Source organism: Botryllus schlosseri, chromosome 6, assembly GCF_051294905.1.
Source record: "Botryllus schlosseri isolate E-star chromosome 6, Bs_hap1, whole genome shotgun sequence".
NCBI lineage: Eukaryota > Metazoa > Chordata > Ascidiacea > Stolidobranchia > Styelidae > Botryllus > Botryllus schlosseri.
Window position 1 is genome coordinate 13,640,008 of NC_137241.1, and position 22,299 is coordinate 13,662,306.

Sequence of the window (22,299 nt, forward strand, 5' to 3'; positions counted from 1 at the left end):
CTATACCGAAAAGGGTTACCGTGTGAGAGGCTCCATAAGACACAACGGCACCGTGCGAGAGATGCCTATACTTGAAAGTACGACTCACCAACACACGAGTTTTCGAGGCACCGTGTGAGAGATACCTATGCCGAAAAGGGTTACCGTGTGAGAGGCTCCATAAGACACAATGGCACCGTGCGAGAGATAGGGGGGGTCAAAAGGGTCACCGTGCCAACACGAGTTTCGAGGCACCGTGCGAGCGGGCCCATAAGAACCAATAGCCGCTCACGACCGATCTACATAACTACTATTGGGGTAGCAATTCGCAAGTTGAGTTTTTGACTTGCTAGTCACCTTAAATCAAGATCCGTCCAAGTCCATGATTTTGTTCCTAGGCATGAGTACCGTACAAGAAATGATCGCGGTTGCGCACTGCGGCATGGAAGCGTGCGTGGTATCGCTCATTACCGATTACTGCATCATCGATTACGATACAGACGACAAGGTAGACGGAGAAGAAGTGATCGCGGTTGGGCAAGAACGAGCCGCCGATATGAGAAAGTTGATCACGGCTTTTGTCAAGAGGCTGTCAATTTGATGCTTGATACTGCCTTTGAAATGTTTTTTGCAATTGGTTGCTTTGAGCGTTTTTTCACGACTCTGACATCGGCCAATCGTTTCGACACCTTCCGATCTTTTCATTGTATCGCAATTTTTGTGGTGTATTGAACTGATAAAAATTGATAATAAACCGAACGAAAAAAAACAGAACACACACTCCACAATTACATCCAACACAGCTCAACGAAAAATGTCTGACACACGGGATTTTAAATTATGGTGAATAAAATTCCTCTCCGCGTCGCATTTGTATGCTACTGTCTGCTCCTACTCAGATTGCAAGAGCGGGACTATTCGCTGCCGACTGCCGGCAACAGAGCATATCATATCAAAAGGTGTGGCCATCCAGCAACAGTCATTTTGACCAAGGTTTTGTCGCCGCTAATGCTTTTGGCACGGCATTTTATCAGCGGTATGTTGCCGAAAACTTTACATCTTCGGGCCCCGGCGCAGAAGGGGTTGGCATCGAAATGAATTCGTCTTGTAGGCCTGAACTCGCTCGTTGCATACTCCTACACTAGTTAATCCCAACGGTCTTTGAAAATTCTTTCCAGAGAGAAAAAAACAGTCGGAAAAATCTAATCATGAGTTCAAAATGAAAAATTGGTAGATTCTCATGATCTAAGTCATATTTTCTGCGTGTGTCGCTTTTTGGCTATAGTAACCAACACAGTGAGCTTGGATCTGTAAAAAACACTTTATTATGTTGCTGCGTGGACTAAATAACCATATAGGATATATAAAATGAACCGGAAATTTCCTTACCATCATGCTTGTTCATTAGCATGCTTTGCTATGCAGCCTATATGCGTACCAGGGTTGTAATGACTCGAGTCATGACTCGACTCAAGTCAGACTCAGTCACCATTTTCTGATGACTCGACTTGACTCGAGTCATTTTCTCAAAACACAGAAAGGACTCGACTTGACTCGAGTCAATCTGTGCATTTACTCGACTTGGACTCGAGTCAATGCGCATGACTCGAACCAAGTCATGTGACTCGTGACCCAGACGGCCAAGACCGACATTTCATTGTAATTTCAAAAAACAATAAAGTAACCACCCAATTTGGATTTCGTCTATTGGTACTGGTAATTTAAAATGCGACCAAAAACTGTTGAAAGTGAGGAAAATTAGTATATTATAAATGCGAACCATTCGATATCACCAAACACAGTTATAAAAGTGGGTTTAACAAGACTGTAACGGGAAACTGAGCAGTCAACACAATGACTTGGACTCGGACTCGAACCTCTGCTCGATGACTTGGACGCTGACTTGAATCGATAGGTGATGAATTGAAATGACTCGACTTGACTCGAGTCAAAACTCTAAAAGATTGACTTGTGACTCGGAACTTTGTGACTTGGTCAAAACCCTGATGCGTACCTCACATGCGTAATCCAGACTCCTAGTAAAGACAATGCAGAAAATTACGTCATTACAAATAAAATGACAAGAAGTCACCAAACCTTCTTTGTTGCCATATTATCACATTATGCATTTACACGGTCTGTGTTTCAAATTGTTACGTACCCGTTTCCAAATCCCTTATTCACAAAACAAGTCAATCGGTGCCCGTGATTTCTATTGGTCATCATCACCCATAAAGGATGTCAAAAAAAAATCCAAAAGTTGAAATTCAAAGAATAAGGTTCGGAACACTAAATATTTGTTTACTGAAGTCACGAGTAAACGCGTCTTTTTATTGGTTAGTGCTCAGCACGTCGTTCATTGACAAAATCACGAAGACATATACACTCGGTCGGCGTATTTCGGAAGAACGGCAAGCTTGGCTCAACAACAAGGCCATTTCTCCAATCTGCACACTGCTCGATATGTGTTGAATATGTTGATCGAAAACCACGATGTCCAATTGTCCATAGGCAATATTTGGAAGTGAAGAAATGCCAATTTGGAATCGTGTCCGTCTTTTAGTTTAGTATGCTTTGGAAATTTCAATATAAGTAATTATACCAACGGACCTGCTCAAATATTTCCTAGCTAGACAATACCTCACTCAGCTCTAGCGGTAAAACTGAGTGCGTGGGTTGAGAGAGGATACAAAAACATAGCAATAGGCCTATGTAGCCTAATTACCAGTATTATTGACCGATTGAATCATGGAAAAATTCCACGCTTTGCGCGATTAGGACCTGAAACGGTACCAATTAGCGTATAAAAGGAATCTCGCTCAGAAGTAGTGTTAAAAACGATCAGTATCCGGATGGGGGTCAGATTTATGAAGTTTGGTTTATTGATATATGGGGCCCAAGACCAACGTTTTCGGGGGCTGCCGAAGTGCTGCTTCGGTCATCCCAAATAGGCCTACGTAGGCTATACATTGTTTTGGTAAAAAATAACCGTCACTTTCTCATTCCTCAATATCAACACATCCACTGAGCACCATTTAGTGTAATTCACTGCTGCTTTCAGTTTAGAAATAAAATCAATACGATGGAGAATACAGCCAAACTTTCTGACTCGGCCCGCCAACATATTTTCTGCTTCTCATTTGGCCCGCGGAGAAAAACAATTGCCCACCTCTGAGGCCGAGGTGGATGTCAGTCTAAAAAGACCGCAACTGCGCGTCTTTCGGCATCCTACTGTATCTGTTCATTACATCGCATTGCACATATTGTGTGTGTCTTGTTCAGATGAAAATATAACTCATCGATTATATTGGTATTGATATTATTAACTGACTATATACGGCTTGTGAGAGACAACGTTATTGCCAAAGCTTCGATTAATGGGCGTGGTAAGGCAATCAACCTTTTACAATTGGGTCGCAACTACAAAAGTCAAGGACTGCCCTTAAATTTCCTATTAGGTTAGTTTGAATTATCCACGTCAAAAAATAACAATTATTTACGAAGTTCCTCCGCATTCATCCGAAATTTTTCAGTCGCACTAGTGCGAATACGGACGTTCAAGCGATTTTTTTCGTACAAAACCACTAAATTCAAGCAAAAAGTGGGTAAGGCGGGAGTCGAGCGAAAGTGGTGGCCTTTTTTAGTCAACTCCACGAATTTTCCAGCAAAAACAGCAAAATCGGCTGTTTTCAGTCTTCATTAACTATAACATTTCTTATTTGTTAAATGTGTCCTCCTTTCCCGATTCCAAAATATGGTAACCCTAGGATTACGCTATCATTGTCACTGGATGCGGATTTTGTAATATAAAGTTTTGGACGTACGTCTCAATGGTACAAGTCTACTTCGAAACTGGTTAAAAGTAGCCTACAACTCGTTTTAGACAATTTATACGTGGAAGCTGCGGAGACTTTCATACAATTTCGGTAAATTCCGACAGTGCAAGCGATACATAAGATATGCTATTATAGCAAACATCAAAGTCGCATTTCTTTCAACGATCACAATCAAATTACCGTTTATCAAGAGGACTTCGGAAGTTTCGCGCCTTGCAGTAGCTTTTATGGAACCACGTACATCCAGTAAATTTCCAATATTTTAGTTATTGTAATTACATTTAGGTTTAATTTTGATTTTCAAAGGTTCAACGGTCCGCGAGGTCAAAATGTTGAGAAATACTGATTTAGAGAACTATCGTCCTGAAAAGAATCGACACTCAGATATCATATTTCACTGAGCCATAACCTATTCGAAAATAAATCTTACCATTTTGTTCGCGCATCCGAATCAGACGCCCAATTTTCATACTTCATTGCTGAAAAAATCGTATGGAATTTTGCTTCGTAAGTAACCCTGGCACCGTAAGTATTTTAATAAGACCGGTCACGGCCACATCGATTCTCTTTAATGCTCAATACGTCACGCGGTCACGGGATTCGTAATATTACGAGACGTGAATTTCGCTTTCGTCATCTGTGTTTGGTTGCCCAAGGGACGAGGTCATTTCGGATGAGTGCGGGTGCGTTTCCAGCCGATGATGATGTCGAACTATTTTTTGTTACGTCACACTGTTTGGTTGTGCTACAATGGCTGTCAATTTGCCTGAGATTATTATTTTGAAATATTACATCGAGTGTAGCGTCAAAGAAGGAACGTATTGGTCGATCGCCCTATTCTACAGCATAACCGTTGATTGCGTAATAAGCCTTCTATATTCTAATTCGACAACGAAAACTCGGTGGTGATTTAGTGAACAGCTCGGCGCGATTAATTTTTTGAATTCGTGAAACAACAGTAGTCAGTTTGTAATCACGTTTTTTGCGATCTTTTTAAAGTTGTCAACGAAGTCGTAGTAAATCAAGCTAAATTCATGGAAATTGATTGAATTTGGTTGTGTAGCTATCCATCTATACGCTTTTAGTCACAGCTATAGCCTAGCTAGAGTAGACGATAAGAGTAGAGAGTTGAGGTAATTCCAGTGAGACAGAATGTATTCGTCCTATTTTTCATAATACAATGATTCTATTAATGATATATAGATGTTGTTATTATATGTCAGTGTAGTGGTAGAGCTATAGTTAAGGTGGAGCTCACCTCAGCGGATCGGTAGTGGTACGGATATATTCTCAATAGAATAGTGCTTAATTACTTGTCTAGTTGTATTGGTCTAGCCGCCATGATGGTTTCGAACTGTTCACTACCAGTATAGCTTTATCTCATATTTTCAAATTGAAATTTTGTGATCCAATATTAAGGCTCAATCTTTTTCATCTTTTGATCTTGATCTTTTTGCTGAAAAAACATAGCCTATTATACTATAGCTTTTGCATGCGATGTACCATGAAAAAAACATGAATTATGCCATTACGAAAGAAATACAATGGATTTAAAAACGGACTAATATTTGTTACGGTACATGAATATTATTGTGAAACACGGAACAAATGGTAGGCTATAGAACCACAAACATGTTAACGTGAATTGATGCGATAATATGGCGATATGTAACCATTTGCAGTGTTGGAGTAAAATGAGCTGGTGCTGTATAAAATATGATGCTCATGTGCATATTGCATAATAAGAAAAACTAACAACACTAAAAATAGGCTGATTTGAGGTAAACATGTTGATGAACGCGGTCTATATATAACCGTGCTTCTACTGTTCCACAACAATTATAGATATGCTTATAGCTTATCTGCATCACTCTTACCATTTTTGAATCACAACAGGTTATCCTTGGCCAAAAGACAGCCTTTTAGCATGGCTTCAACTATCCAATCCCTGCTCTGCATGGAATAATTCTCTTTGAAGACAACAGAGCCATGACGTTCTTTGTAAGCAACGGATTATCAGCCAACGCCGCTGTGTTAACTTACAAAAAAGGTTCTGCTTCTGTCGTCTCTTCATCCTTCGTCTCTGTTTACTACGAGAAGAGTTTCAACATTGATGCTACTTCTCTGGACGGGGGCTGTGTAACCGACTACGGACTGGAAATCGACTCTGCTTATTGAATATACCCTATACTATGTAAGTGTAGTTTAAATTATTAAATGACTTGAAGATGTGTTTTGTGGTTTGGAAAAGATAATCCACTCAAAATAATACCAAATGGTATAATGAGAGTAGATATGCAGTAACAGTGGCTCCATTGCCATTTGTATTCCCATCAAGTAGGCGTGTTCAATCGATCATAGAAGCTGTAGCCCTTCATGGGGATTCCAAGTAGGCTTACCATACGTCCTCTTTTAAGAGGATTTGTCCTCTTTTTTGACTTTTTTGAAAGTGTCCTCGGAGGACGGCCTTTTGTCCTCTTTTTTGAAAATTTAGGTCAGATTTAGAGCAAATTGAGAGTGCTATGCCGTAAATTGGTACAGAAGTGACGTTCCGGAGGTTTTTTCGGAGCGAAAAACGCTATATCGAGCTCCGAGCGGAAAGATGACCTTTTTTTAGTCATCCACCTAGCAATGCGGAGAAAAAAACGGTATTTTGAGCTCTGAGCGCGAAGTGATGACTTTTTTTTTTTTTTTCTAGTCAACCGGTCACAAAGTGGGAAAAAGTCACCGGTTTTTGAGAATTCTACTCCAGTTTTGCAAGTCTCAAATTTCTGAAAAATTGTCCTCTTTTTAGATTTCCAAAATATGGTAAGCCTAATTCCAAGTAGGTTGCTGGTTCTTATCAGATTATACCGTTGATTGAAATTCATTTCGATTTTTGTAGGTTTATGAAACTTTGAAATCCGTTTTACCAGACAGTAGCCTCTATGTTTTGAACATGGCGTAACTTCGAAGTTAATTTGATATTTCACAATTATAGTCTTCAGATCTAAACTGGCACAGGATTGAAAGGCTTATGTGTTGTGTTTGACAGATTTGATATTTTCTGCATCTACATCTATATCTGTCAGTCTATCACCTAGTATTAACTGCTATACCATCCGTTTTTCGATTCCTTCAAGTCTATAATATTTACTGATTATCTTATGTCTTTTTCAGTGACCGGCGTATCAGGACCATGACCAATTCAGGTCTCTATCCTGTCCAGACTTGGTTGTTGGCAGTTCTCGATGATTTGGGAATCGACGGTGTTATTTACAGCCGCCACGTATTAGACTTGCTTATCAGCTCCAAGCATTCATTTGACTACCGCTTGGACGAAAAGGAGCAAAGTATCTTTTCAAAAATTGCTCCTTCCACGACCAAAAAGTAAGTGGCATCGATATCCTTAGACTTTATGCCATGATTCTGTTAAGCCTGGTTAATGTTCAATTCATTACACGATTCAAAATTCTCACTGAATTTAAATTGAACTCCGCTACCCCTAATATTCATCTTTTTCTCGCCGTTGACTTAGTTACAAATTTTGAATGATGTTTGAATGGTATTTTCCTCTAGCCTTGTAGTGTTTTGGATGGCAGTCATCAAACTGTTTGAGCTATATTAGACATAATGAGAAAATGTGATTTCCATGATTATTGTCATTTGTTTGTAGATTTGTATATGGATGAGTATTTCCTATTCTACAACTAGACTGAAGATATCTTGCATTCTTCATTATTAGAAATACTATCATGTTTTAAGCCATATGATGATTCCAAATGCTTTTATTGCTATAATTGGGTAGTATTGTGACATATTGCTTGGTATGATTATATTGCCACGTGCTATTATTGCTTAAACACTTGATTCAAATGCCTTGAGGCTTCCCAATTGATGAACTCAAAAACTCGTAACCATTTCTCTTTACTTTGTACACCTAATACCTACGACTGACGATAGACATTGAAAATTCAACACATAGATTGTAATTTCAGTTTTTTTTTCAGTGTGAATATTTGACACAATTGTTTATCTTCGTTATCACTTATGACTATTAGGCCCAGTTGTCAGCGTTCTTCTGTAATCTTGGCACACTTTCCCGCGATGTGGCAATTACGCCAATTAGTTCCATGTATATTTTCCATTCAACAAATCAATTTGATGTTGTTGATTAGTCTTTACTTATTCCGCAACCTTGTTTTGTCACTTCCTGAATTCCCGGGATTTAAGCAATTTGCAGATTTGCTATCATAGTGACACTGCCATGAGTTTATTGTGCTGTTGATGTGTCAAAACCATGGGTGTATCCAGGAGTAATTATTGGGGGGCGGGCTTCACTTTCATTTAGCCTACTAATTATAACTATCGTCTATATCAGGGGCATCAAACTCAAATGTGTTCATGGGCCAATTTCCTAGTTTTAAAGACACCGTGTGCTGCAGAATCAATAATATTTAATGTCTTCTCAAGTAGGCAAGTAGAACTTATTTTACGGGACCTTGCAGACTGACATTACACAGCCATCGTGAAAATCTGATTCACTATTTTGGCAATTCACGCCTGACATGAAAAAAAATTACATTTTTAAATATTTGAATAGAATTGTTGCTGTGCTTGCTTTCGGCGCGGGCCGCACAAACTATTCTCCGCGTGTTTGAGACCCCTGGTCTATAACGATAATGTGCGCACGCGAGGATTGCCACACCCCAATTGTTTTACTTGCAGTCAACACAAGGTTCATTTTATTGACTTTGTTACTCAATTTTCAATTCCTTTGGCATTAATATTGCGCCTCAAGCCTATTTTAATAGCAGTCAGTACCAGTAAGTTACCAAACAGCCGGGAGTGTGATTACTGACAGCCAAATGTTTGACATCAATTTTGGGATTTTCTAAAGTGGGGTTACAACTGCTAGAAATGCCACTGATCAAAACCAAACTTTGGTACTGAACTATATCTGCGTGAAGTAATTGGTAAATGTTGACCAGACTGCGATTGTTTTCAAGGAAAAGGAAATACTCGCGTAGATCCAGCTCTTTCTCTTCCTGCGAAGAAATTCTGTGGAAAAAGGAAGTTGCCGTTTCATGCTTACTCTCCGCCACTGAAACCAAAGTGGATTCTCGCGAGATGGAAGCGGCAATCCAGCTTGTCGTAGATGAGCTTTACAGCAAGCTTTCAGGGCTCAATTTGACCTCGGGTATGTGCTTGTCATTTGCATGCGTCGTTGTGGTGCAAGTTTAATCATATTTACTAGATTTCGGCTTATCATGTCTGACTACAGAGTATGCGTATTGAACAACAGGGAGAAGTATGATCCCAAATATAAACGTATAATCAATTATTCATTTATTCTATATAAAATCATCCCTATTTCCATGATTATAGCCTATGCACCAGATTATGTTTTGGTAGGTCAATGGTCGGTGAGAGGCTGTTGGACTTTGTTCTTAGTAGGCTTACTTGATTAAAATGCAAGGTTCTTGTTGTTTGTGTCGCCGCTGAGATTACGTAACTCAACAGACTAGTTTCACAACATGAGCGATGATAATGCAAATAATGTGTTTGTGGTCAATCTTAATGCCGAATCATGATTTTACGACTGTCTGGAGTGAAGATAATCCTGAAAATATTATGATCAATTCAATGGCACCTCAAGGATTTCTGTCAATGCTTTTTCTTTGTAGTTTGTTGTGGCATTTGTTTTGTGTGGGGGCAATGTTGTATTGTTGTATGTTGACTTCTTGTGCTGAAAGATATGAGAGAATACCGGGTTTGAATGTAATATCAGATTGATAACTTATTGGATGTGAAAATGTTGACTGATCACCTCAACTTTGGTTAGGTAACTCTTTATGTGACTGGCATATAATAATTTAACAACAGCTGCTATTATGAGAAACATTCGTATCCTGTATCTGTTTGTTTATATATCTTTTAACGTTGAATTGTCCTCTCTTATACTTATGTGATAGTCATGTTGTCTTGTATGTCTTTATGAAATAATAATTTTTATTCCTGGGGTTTACATCTTACCTGCGTAGACTTCTACCAATGTCCACACAACCAAATTACTCCTACAATATGTCGTTGTTGTTTTTGTAGATGGTAAAAGCACTGTTTCTGATGGAGATAGTCCATTGAATAACAACAAATCTCTCAACAACAAATCTCGTGGTCAGCTTAAAAAGAAGAAACATAACAAAGAGAACTACGAAGATGCTTTTCCATCACTTGCCGGTAGCAAATTATCTCCCGACCTCCGAAACTCCTTTGACGAATCCGTATGGTGCAAAGCAGATAAGGATAACAACCCCAAGTGAGTGATGAAGATGAGATATAGAAAAAGTTGACAAGATGTTGAAAAATTATAATTTCGTGTGCCTTGAATAGGCCGAGGTAATGTTGTGAAGGTAGTAAATGGAGAATCTCTTTTCGATGGCTACTGGTTACAATGCATCGTGCTATGTGATTGATTTATTACTCACACATCCTATCAGTAGGAGGAAATATCACACCATCATGATATGTGAGCTTATTGATTTGATGGCAATCGTTAGTTGGTGTGAACCCGCTTGAGCTTTCAACTCTCCTGTGTTGATTGATCACAATGATCAGGTCAAAGAACATCTGATCCCATTTCCTTGATGGTATATGTGTGATCCTTCACGTTCGCTTCACAATAATTGCATACCTATCTGACTACAGTTCCATTTACTTTGTGTTTCTCTTGCGGGGAAACGTATTCAATACCTTGTAGATTTTAATCAACTAGCAGCGCATGAAAGTCTTGAAATTGAAATCAGCCGTTATCGTTTGCCGTGAACATTCGTTCGCGGTAGTCCTGGCAGGTCATGCGTGAAAGAATGCATTTCAAATTTGGATGATTTGGATACCTGTATGAGTAATGAGCATACGCTGTGTGTTTCGTATTTCAATTTTGCGACCGAAGTATAAAATGCATGGCCAACGAACTAGTGTCCACCAGACATTGGCCGATTACTACATCGATGTAATCGGTTGCGATTACGATCACCTTTAAATTGCACGATTATAATTACAGCATAATCTAAAAGTAGTCGATTAAGATTGCATTGAAAAGTAATCACGACCTCGACTATATTCAATATTGCTTCCTCAAACTTGATACAGCGCACTGTTCGACTCTCACAGATGTTCAGTTGTACGTAAATGTGTGGAGTTGAGTAATCGTTCTTTTACAAGGAAATCGATTTGACATGTAAAATAATGGATAATGTCGAAAAATTTCCAGCTGGAGTTGTTCCCAACGTGAGCGATATCACCTCCCAGAAGGCAATTTTGACAACAAGGGGGCGACTGGGGGGCGAAAATGTTAGAACGTCCTGCGAGATGTATTTAATTAACACATTAACACGGTCAATAAATGCACGTAGATACGGCTTTTTCTGCATATGACGCAAAATAAGGTCAAAACCGGTTTTACAACCATCCACCTCTTCGGAAAAACGGCCCCTTTTCAGTAAATTCACCAACGATCAGAATATGTGAATAAATTTCCCGATTATTCGGCCTCTTTTTCTGATCGGTAAATGTGCGGGGTGATTGATAAGGGGGCGATGAGTCGAAAAGGTTGGGAACCACTGAGCTAGATCATCATCTCATCCTCTTCCGCAGGTCTGGATTGGATCCGAATACCAATGTGAAAGAGCGCCCTTACCCTCTCGACGTCCTCACCCAAAACAAAAGCCCTCGCCGACTAAAAACCGGCGGTACCTTACGCAGGCCCCGCGTCAGAGAAAACCCCAATGCCCGACACCCTCCCAAACGATCTCCGGGTTACTACCCGCGTTACCCGAGAAAACGTCGCACCCCGAGAGAATTCAAATCGACAGGATTCGAGGCGAAAACGTCGCCTTCTGCGACTGCTCAAAAGCAACCGTTGAGGCAAAGAAACCGCGTTCGCACGCAGCTGAAATTCGACTCGAACGGAGATAAAAACGCGCAGGGAAAGGGTAACGTCACGAGAAAACGTAGGAAAGGAACTCGGAACGCTGGCAACTTGGCGCGATTCGATGCTAATTACAACGGATACGGCAACGTGCTTGACACTGAAGATTTCTCCGCGACGCATTATGCTCACCTGCCTTCGTGGATGGAGACTACGCTTATTGACGTGTCCCAGCTCTCTTCTGCGTCTAGACCGCAGGAAACGCGTTATTCGAGCAGCAGCGACGATTCCATTTACGGCGAAGAGATCGAGTCGGAAATGCCCTTTTCGAAGCAGTGGTATCGGGACCCGGTCACCGGGTTGCTGACGTACCGACCGTTGAAGTCCCCGGGCGGAAACACGGAATCGGCCGAAACGAAGCAGGCCGCCGGACAGCCATCCGCCGCCGAGGTGTGGATGTGGTGCCCTTCCCCGACTTTGTGGGAGGACGGGTCCAGGTCGCCAGTCAGCCGGCTGGAATCGGTGTACAAGAAGGAGCTGCGTTCGTTCGGCACGGAGAAGCACGCCGACAATCTGTCTGGACGGATTTGGGAAGAGTACAAGCCCATCTTCATGGAGTTGAACGACATGTCGTCCGAGGACGAGCCAGACCAGTTCTCGGGTCACATCTTGAACCACTTCGTTTCGCACCGTGTCCGACGGTCCCCGGAGTTACAGGCGCGGATCGAAAGACACCTGGAACTGTTGATGGCTTCGAGCTTGGACACCGAATGTACGCCGACCGGCCCGGGCCACTTAACCGGACCAAACATATGGAAGTACTCGCCGAAGAAAGCCGATTGGCCAGACCCCGACGAGATCGTGCGACGGGCCAGGCTGCTGGAAGAGCTGTCTGAAATGATGGATAAGGGTCGCTTCGGGTATCGGTGTGTTGGTCGTGAAAAAAAGGATGAAGTCTGGGGTGGGGAGGTCGAGCCTAGCGGGCAGGGTGGCGATGATAGTGAAACAATGACCAACGCCCTGGTCAATGCGCTGTTTAGCGATTCCGGATTCGATCTGCTCACGGTGCTGTCAATGCAGCATGCCAGGCCGCCGTCTGAAGCCGATGTAGATTTACCTCCGTCAGTATCACTCGAGTCGCTGTTATTCTCGAGTCGTATCGAGCGATTTCCGCAGACCAGGGGAGCGGCGTGGCCGTCAGACTGGACACAGGATTGGCAGCGTCGTTGTGACTCGCCGGCGGACGACTGGTCTTCCTTGACCGACCTGGACGAGGTTTTTCGGTCGATGGCCCTGGAAGACTTGGACGATCAGCGTTGGAAGTCGAAAGAGAGCAAAACCGTTTTGGATTCTGTGACGGAGAATCAGGTTTGGAAGACTTCGCTACGTATCGGCAACTCGTGGCAGAACATATCAGGAATTCGGCCGGTCAACGTCATCTACAGCGAGAACGAGAGTGGGCTGCATCGTGAGGAGACGCTGGTGCCGTCCGCCGATACGCACTTCAGGTGGGTTATCTGCCGTAGTGATGCAGTACTTGTAATTATCCGGAGCTATCCACTTAGTCGGGTGGTTATGATAGAACACTGCCGTTTTTACGCGACAGTTCTTAGTTTTTTCGGTAAAACTACATCTACATCAGGGGCGGGCAACTTCTCCAGACGGCAGTCCTTATATGTGAAAATGAAGTACTTGGCGGGCCGGATTCCTAAATCGACAGCAGTAAACGCGTATTTATCCACCTGACAAGGATTGATCGTATTTAATGTAAACTATGAGTTTGAAGCATAGAGACCAAAGAAGTATTCATTGAATTTTGTACCGCAATGTACTTCAATAGCTGTTGAAGTCAATGAGCCATATGTGGTCGATCAAAGTCGTGTACAGGTTATTTGAACTTTGGCTACATATTAAGGATGGTGTGAACGTGAGGTTCACGTTCGCGTTCTGTGTGTGAACCTCGGAAATTTAAAGGTTCACGTTCACAAACGAACCTTGGTAGGTTCTGCACTGTGAACCTTTCTCATATATTACAATTTTGACTTCATTATAACATATTTGGTTTAAATTTATTGCATTTCAACTGCGGGCCACTCTAAATTAATGGCGCTGGAAACATACAGAAAATCTACACTAAACGAGCATGCACCTTGACAATCTCAAAAACTTCACTGGTTTCTGTTCCAAAAGTTTGCTCGAAATATCCAGCTTTCCGTTTGTGAGTATTTAGTGACTCTCTGCTGTGAGCTTGACCCGCAATCACACAACATCAAGAGCGTAGTACACTACATGTAGGTATAGTAAGCGAATGATGCTTATTCAACCAATCAATAAAATTGATATCGTTGTCTGATGTAAAAAATCTAGCAGGCGTACGGGGTCAATCTTGATTTGATATGTTTATTGTATCATAAAAAACAAATCCGTGTGATTGGGGTAATGGCTACTGCTGTAGTGTATAACTTGTTAATGGGGTAATATCGGTAGTAAGTATAGAAATCCGTTTTGCACCCTGCTCATTATCAATGTAGCAATACTCCGGCGCCGAATACATTGTCCGTTCTGGCCTAGACCGTTAAGACGTAAGCATATATTCCCTTGCAAGTACTCGTCGAAAATGTTGGCAAAGCGATGAAAGACTTTATGACTTTATGGGATTATTATATCATATGATTGCCCCAGTTGATACATTTGGCGACGTTTATAACACCAATATGTACTTCAGCATTGTGTCATTATGTGACCCGAGTCGTCGCTAGGTATCGTGTAAATTAATATAGGCTATCACTTCACTGAAATGTAGGGTTGGAATTAGCAAAATGACGTCACGTAACGTCATGAGGTTCACGTTCGCGTTCACACAGAACCTTTCAAAAAGGTTCGCGTTAACACGAACCTGAACCTTTTAGAGGTTCGCACCATCCCTACTACATATCTCTAAATAATAACTAACAATCACTACTATTTGTGTCCGAAAAATGGAACTTCAGAATAACTCGCAGTCACCATAATTTGACATAGTAAGCGAGTTGTGGAGAATTGCGGAAGACTTTGACCGCCGGCCATATTACCATTTAAGGCCGTAAACTGTCGGCGGACCGCTCAAAATCACGTCGCGGGCCGTATGTCGCCCGTCAGCGATATAGATTAGTTACTTTTTCCTTAGAAACCGCTACTTTTACTTAATTTACAACGTTCCTTCTACTTAAGTGCCAACGATGGTTACTTTTTAGGCAAAATTAGACGTAAGAATATTTTCTGTTTTGTTCACTTGGAATTCGCTATTTCTACTTGTACTTGGTAGGAATTAGCGATGTTACTTACACTTGAGTAGCGTAGCCTATGACCTTATCATTGGAGTTGCATTACTAAGGAATAACGCAAATTATTCAGTGAGAAGAGGTAGAAAGCTAACGATGATGAAACTGATTTAGAAAAGCCTTGGGTTCTCTGTTAGTTCCATTCGGTGAAGGTTAGGCTACTACACGAAGTCGTGATAGCAATGTATCTCGCGTAAAAGTATCTAATGGAATAACTTTCTCTTTGGGGCAGTTCCCTTGTTCAATGAGTTTACCACCTATCTCTCTTAAATGGTTCTTTAAATACTATCGGAATGTTCTCCATGACTCTCAATAGTTTGGTATGGGCGAATTTATTTGCGGAACTGCGGCTGGTTGCTGTATTTAATCAGTTGCCGTCTGATTTTGTTCTGGGTGACTGGGCATGTTTCAATTTGTGAGGCTCTCTGGTTAATAAGTTACTAGCACCATGATCTATCTCAGCTGTACAGGGGGTGGTAAATGACTGTCTATATCTGTGCGGCTTTTGGGATTCTGAATTCTCAGTCATATTCCAGCATGCTACAAGTGTTTCAGCGCTTAACATCAATTGATTGTATGATATTATATATTGGTTACCTTGCTGTTGGTAATAGACGGCTGCAACCCAAATATTCATGGCGATGCCAAGGGCAAGATGTGTTGAAAGTTAATAGGATGTACTGTAAACTTCCTCGTAGTGGCTACGAGTTCAACCTTCTTGTGCATTTTGGACTGAGGTGTGAATAATGAATGGCATACCTCTCTATTGTTGACGCTACAATGGGACGCTTGTTCTGTTGTTGTAGTGACTTTTATTCAACACTTGCCCGACCAGCTACCTTGGAAACACAGCTAATGAATACATTGTCATTACAGGCCCATCAGTACGTCCATCGGCGACATTACTCCAGACAGCGATGCTCATTTGACGATTGGTATGTTTTGTTACTACATGCCCATGGATTGACGATTTAATTAACAAAAGGATAGAGTATGACTGCTTGCCTTTGTAATGAATAATTCAGTGTCCGCAGAACCTTTGATGTTGTACATGTGGGACGTCATCCCTTTTTACAGCATCTTAGCTGTTATATTTTTAAACGTAGATACAGAACCTGTATTCTGAGACTGAAACTATACTATTATTTACTACAAGGCTTGGTCAATACATCACAATGTGTGCTATTCCCCCTGAGGCAAGATTAAGATGGACTTTGTAACAATGCATTGTAGCATTTTTACTCACTCCATCATGCTTATCTAAAAAGCTCTGTAATATAGCTGTCACTATGAAATTCATCCAATGATGTGGCAATCTGAATGGTTAATTATTACATATTTAGTATGAAATTACTGGATTTCTTCGCCTGATCATAATTCAACTAGTGTGACTACTGTGAGGATAGATGAAATCAAACAGTTCATTGATGCTTATCGTAGCATGATTTGGTGATCTGTGCTTCGGCGAAAGGGAGAATAATGTTAAACTTCCTTTGCGTATTCAAGGAGTTCTTAACCTGTCTTCCCTGGAACACCAGAGGTTCCTTGATCTAGTCTCTCAGGGGTTGCATAGAGGTCATGACACACGCTCAACTGATGCATTTGATTTGTGATGACACGCTTCTCTCTCTGATCATTGGTTGCGGGTAATTAGGCTCGAGCTGTAGTGTGGTGGTGCGTCATGTGCAGTGGCGTACGCAAGAAAGGTTAGGGTTCAAAATCTTTCTTGAAATGCCAATTCTCAAGTTTTCACCACTAAAAGTTGATTGTCGGAATATTCACGAAAAGTCAAACGTTAACCATATCTTTTTTTGCAGAAGCTCTTTACACAGCGCAACTTGAGGGTGCTGGGGCCGTTTTCCACACAATACATGATGGAGCAGACAACAAAAGTAAGGTTTTAACAACGCATACCCGGTCTGATTATGCATGCGTTATGCGTCACTCTCGATGATATTGTGCAGCGTTCTTGTAATGTTCCTCGTTTTCGGTGTCAGCGTCGCATTGTGATGAATAATGGTTCAGGATTAGCAGGAAACGATGTGACACTTATGTGTCACGCGTGGTAGCGTTTCTTGAAAGATTGCTGAGCGTGTGTTCACAGATGTTGATATTGAAATGATGAGCCAATCTTTCGGATACAGTTCTTTCCTGTTCTCACGGTGAGACATTCATGATTGTGCTCTGATGTGAATTTGTGTAAAGATTCATCGCAATTACGTCAAGCGCAAGGCTTACCTCGATGGCTTGGACCCATCAATAATACATGTTATTTGCAATGTTCATATACTCCGCTGGTTTGCAATTCCAGCATGTGCTGTGTTGCGGTGTAGGGTGTACTATCATCAGCCCTCGCAATTAAAATCGAGACAAATTGCCTGAAATGACCATTTCCCATGTATACTTGAGTTTTAGAGCCGTCTATGTAGCGTCCCCTTTTAGAAGTGAAATTTCTACATTGCCATTAATGAGGATTTATAGTCTATGCACGTAAATGATATATTCCCACTTTCCCAGTCATTTGGAAATGAAATGTTCCACTGCCAACATCAAATGCCTTTTTCTCGACGACCAATTTTATGATCAATTACGACCAATTGTGACCTTCAATCTAGGAAATAGCTCACCAACTGATGATACAAGAACTTGAGCTGGCGATCTAACAGGCAAATGTTTTTTGTGTAAGGTTGGATTTGACACTAATGTCTTAATCCAACCTACTACCCATCCAAGCCTGATCTTCCTTACAACCCAAATATCGGACCCACTGCATTGTAGCATCCAAGCCAGTGGTTCGCGACTTCTTTGGATTATTGACCCGATTTGTTATGCATTATTTTTTCCACAATGCAAACTCAATTGAAGGGAATTTATATCATTTATTCGCAGCCATTGTGTGATGACTGACGTTTTTTGCTTATTATTACCGTCCAAATGGATTTTACGATAGGCCTTTATTTACAAAAAGGCTAAGCATAAATAAGTGGGTAATCCCGCGAGCCGCCAAGTTTTTCAACGTAGGCTTTCTAGTTGGAGACACAAATAGTATTGTAACACACAGCCGAGTATTTGGTGGTTACATTGTATTGGGTAGGTCTACAGTACAATTGGGAGCAGCTTTACGAAAATTAATTCCGTAACTGCTTGAAATTTGTGTGAGACTTTCAAGGTATTGGATGAATTTTATCTAAAGCAATCCTGTGACAAGTTGAAGCATCCGCATGTTGGCTATATTTGTAGGGTACCCTCCTGTGTAATTATCCCATCTGAACTGATTTATTGATGAAGTGGATGGAGATTCCATCACTGCACGCTCTGTGATGTGAAGACAAGATTATTGTTTTTCAAAAGACACGGTCTGTAGAGTTGGATCAAGGGGTGTATCACGGGCGCTTAGTCCGAAGACATCACTACTTTCGCTCGATTGCCTCTAGTTTTTGAGATATTGTTTCTTCCTACATATACCATGAAAAGTAGGAAAGTATGCTAATGAGTAGCATAGATCAATAAAAGCTACAGCCATATGACGCAGCTATTTAATTTCGCCTAATGTTCAGTTGCTTGGCAAAAATTTTTGTGGAGAGGTAAATAATGCCATGTATTAGTTTATATCATCTCCCATCCATGAGTAACATAAGTTTTGTATCTCACTGATAAGACTATAGTTAGTTTTATCTTGAAAGTGATCTGTTAGATATCAGAGATTGGTAACATTATGCTCTACAGACTGGTTTCAAAATGACTTTTCTTTCGTGGACTGGTCTTCAAAAACACGGCGAATTTTCAACATTGAACATTGATCGCAACATACCCAAGACACTATGCGGGCACTAGAGGGTGCCCAGTAAGCCAGTAACACACACGTTTCGATTAACAAGATTTATTACATTTTTTTAAATAAATTTATCAGTGGTTTTGGGTTTGACGACAATGCAAATGTATATAAACTTTTTGCGGACCATAGGTTGCCAACCATTGTGTTAAAGGCTATTTGGCTGAATATACAGCTTGTGCTAACTCATCTTGAGATGAAAAATTATGTCAAATGACAGGTATCTCATATCGACGGTTAACCGATTCCAAAGGTCCCCTATGTCAACTAAAACATATAGAAATTCTCTGATATCTTGGAAACTAGAACCAGTTTGCAAAAATCATTAGATTTTTAAGCTCAGCACCCCTGATAAACCGCTCACTGGTACCAGACTAAAACAAACCAAAATATTATTTTGCAAGCAGCACTCCTTCCAGAATTTACACTTCACCCGGGGCAGTACAGTCTGTCCTACGTCCTGGAAATTGCACAGTCCTGTTCTACGCAGCTATAGCTATGAGTACAGGAAAACATTGTCTTCGTGCCAACATTTTCAATCTCATTTCGATAACGCTTGAAGAGAACGGCCACAAATTTCACTCTAGCATAATGTATGATAGACCCGAGGTCGACCTAGTTACCCACAGCTTGGACTAATCTAAGCAAACTGTGTACTAAAATATTGCTAGCATCGATCTATGTAAAAACTTGAGAGGTAACACTGGTAACAGTTATTGTTATATCGTACCAACTTTAACAGTATCAATAGCATAGTAGAGAGCAATATCGGAAGGGAGGCACAGCTTGAGACGACATGACTGGTCCAGATATCGATTCACAAAGTTAAACGATCACAATTGAATGATTGTCAGTTGTATTGATGGCTTGGCAACACATAATGTTTTGCGACCCCATACCCTACGTCTATAATGTTTATTGTCTCTTAAGAAGTCATGTCTTATGTGCTTCTTCTTTAACTGTGGGAATATGAACCCACCTTGATGCCAGATGAATTTCAACATATGGTCTCTTACTTTTAGAACCTGTCGACTTGGTGACATCTGAAGACTTGACAGTCGCGAACGAGTACTGCAAGATGGGCAAGGACAAGTCGATGCAGACTTCGTTTGAAATGGCAGTGCAGCATCACATTCCGAGTTGCCAGCAATTCGTGTTACCCCGGCCACCGAAAGCCAACTCCAGATAAAGCAACCTGAAAAACGTTTCGAAACGAAAATTGTAAATCGTTCCGAAGAACCTCGCTGTGAATATGTAACATATATAATATTCGGTTATTTAAATTGCCGTGACAGTAAAAAAATTGGAAAAAAAATTGGTCATGTATTACGGTAAATATTTATGAACTCGATGCTTGTGTACCATATTTTCTTCTGTTGTTTTGGTATTTTAAAAGTGAATGTGTTATTATATCCGCCCTATCCCACCTCCGCACGGTTGATCTAATCCGTTTAATTGTTCTGATATCACTGACCGCCAGCCGTTACAGAGTTCTTTGAAATTTAAATTGACAAATCCTTCTAATTCCAGGCACGCATTATTCTATAGATTGACGGAACGCACCAATTTCCTATCCCCTTACATGCAATTTGAGAATTCAAAGTCCCATCAATTTTGACATCGACTACGGCGAGGTGGATAGTTTAGCTGTATTTGGACTTATTTATTATCACTTAGTTTTCATCTCATCAAAACGATATAAAAAAAAGTATAAAACCGAAAACCACAAAAATTTCCTATAGTATGAACAAAACTGGTATTGTATAGTGTCAAACAAAGACTTTGGCGGAAATATTGCGAGTTGTTTGTAATCACATGTTTTTTTTCTTGATAAACGGAAAGTCTGTGAAGCTATCCCTCGAAGATGGTTCGCAAATGTTACCGTTATTTATTTAGTCATTGAAACTATTTAAGACCATCAATGATTTTCCGATTGGGAATCTAAACTCTACGAGTGCATTTGTGTTGTTTGTTTTGTGATGTGAACCCCTAAATTATACCCCAGGATTGCTAGGGTCAGATAATTTACTTTCTAGTACTACAACTACATTGAAATCTGGTAAATTAGCTGTTTTGTTCAAACACTACTGTTATGTTTTAGGTCCAAACTGGAATTAACCGTATTCAGAGTTAACCTCTTCTGTTAGAATTCATTCTTGCTGTACAATCAAGATATGCACAAAGTTTGTTTGATTTTAAATACCACTTGGTAGGGGAATTTGACACTATCTAACGTTCAGATTTTGCCACGGTTGTTCATTGGAATTGAAATTGAATGACCGCGCGAGTAGTGAAAGACATATTTCAACGTCTCTTAGTACTGTATGCAATAGTTTGTTGTCGCAGATGTCAGTGTTATTTTGCGTCTTTGTCATGTTATTTATTAATTTCGACTAGCTCTCTCACAAGCCTCGACGCTGTGGCATTCTGGTGGAGTTGCATGTGTGTCGACCAAGATTTCACTGGTGTTGCAGGGTAGTGGTGGTTGATTTGTGTTCATGATTTATGATTGATATCTATATATGGTATGCTATCGTTAATTACCCATACTTGGAGTTTTCCATTTCAATTCGTACAAGTTGTACGGGTTGTGTGAGCATGTCGGAATTGACAGGCTGAAAATTGGGGAATGTGACGTTTCGATTCACCTAATTCTGGGGCTGGTTCTATTCCGATCTCTACAAAGATAAACTATTCAAGAATTCGATTAGACTATTGAGATAAACTAGCGCCTGAGCTGAATATAAAAATGTGTATTCAACATTGTTATATATCGAACTTTGCCTGTTTTCGCATTGATGCGCAAAGTCCATTGAAATAATATGCCTTCAACGCAGCAGTATCGGCACTGTTTTCATTGCAATGAATGAGTCAGGTGGAAAGGCTTAAAATGCCAATTTGACCTCTATTTGGATACTGTTGTGACGTATTTGCTATTGACACGATTGATGTTGACAAAATTTTGCTGTTCGTGTGCTTTTGCATGTCGAAATTTGCTGAACTAAATTTCTAGCCTTTCCGCCTCTTGTCATTTCATGTTTAAGTTGATGTGAATACTGTTGAATAAAGTTGAACGTAAAACTTCGGGAGTTTTTATGTGAAGTGCGAAAGTGTCCTTCATGTAAGGGGGTATCAGTCTTGATGCAGAATAGTAGCAATAGCCACGCAAGAATTGCTGGTTTTGGATTAGGCCCGGTTACTGTCAAACTGGGCGGCGAAGCCATGTCTAGTATGCTTACATTTCAGGATGAAAAACAAGTCTCAAAGCCTTATTTATATTAGTGGTGGCAGGCTGTGTTGTAGGTATTTGGTATATTTTATTATCTGGAAAAGAGAACGCTTCACAAATCGCAAAAGTTATGAAAACGGGTAATTTGAAAATTTGGACTGGAAATGCTGCTGTTAACTAAAAAAGGTCATTTT

General features: G+C 40.6%; 2 protein-coding genes across 4 annotated transcripts in view; both read left to right on the forward strand.

Moving 5' to 3' along the window:
* Nucleotides 1-849, forward strand: part of LOC145440309 (purine nucleoside phosphorylase-like) — a 29,029-nt gene extending 28,180 nt beyond the window's left edge. For 2 of the 3 annotated variants that reach the window (XM_080317877.1, XM_080317878.1), the window contains exon 5: nt 378-849. In XM_080317877.1, coding sequence (XP_080174003.1) covers nt 378-711 — 334 coding nt within the window. In that variant the 3' untranslated portion in view covers nt 712-849. Of the gene's footprint in view, nt 1-301 lie in introns of all 3 variants that reach the window. The other variant, XR_013915504.1, reaches the window with a different exon arrangement.
* A 4,816-nt stretch (nt 850-5,665) lies between these two features.
* Nucleotides 5,666-21,957, forward strand: LOC145440287 (uncharacterized). The gene is made up of 8 exons (XM_080317854.1): nt 5,666-6,009; nt 6,975-7,184; nt 8,804-8,994; nt 9,900-10,113; nt 11,451-13,232; nt 15,921-15,979; nt 16,862-16,936; nt 19,899-21,957. The coding sequence occupies exons 2-8, from the start codon at nt 6,994-6,996 to the stop codon at nt 20,063-20,065; spliced, it is 2,679 nt and encodes an 892-aa protein (XP_080173980.1). The 5' UTR covers nt 5,666-6,009; nt 6,975-6,993; the 3' UTR covers nt 20,066-21,957.
* Nucleotides 21,958-22,299: the final 342 nt, after the last annotated feature.

Bases quoted from the DNA above. Each gene is read 5' to 3' on its own strand.
- LOC145440287 (XM_080317854.1), top strand. From the start codon at position 6,994: ATGACCAATTCAGGTCTCTATCCTGTCCAGACTTGGTTGTTGGCAGTT. The intron at 8,995-9,899 runs GTATGTGCTTGT...TTGTTTTTGTAG, and splicing joins AGGGCTCAATTTGACCTCGG to ATGGTAAAAGCACTGTTTCT. The intron at 15,980-16,861 runs GTATGTTTTGTT...CTTTTTTTGCAG, and splicing joins CGATGCTCATTTGACGATTG to AAGCTCTTTACACAGCGCAA.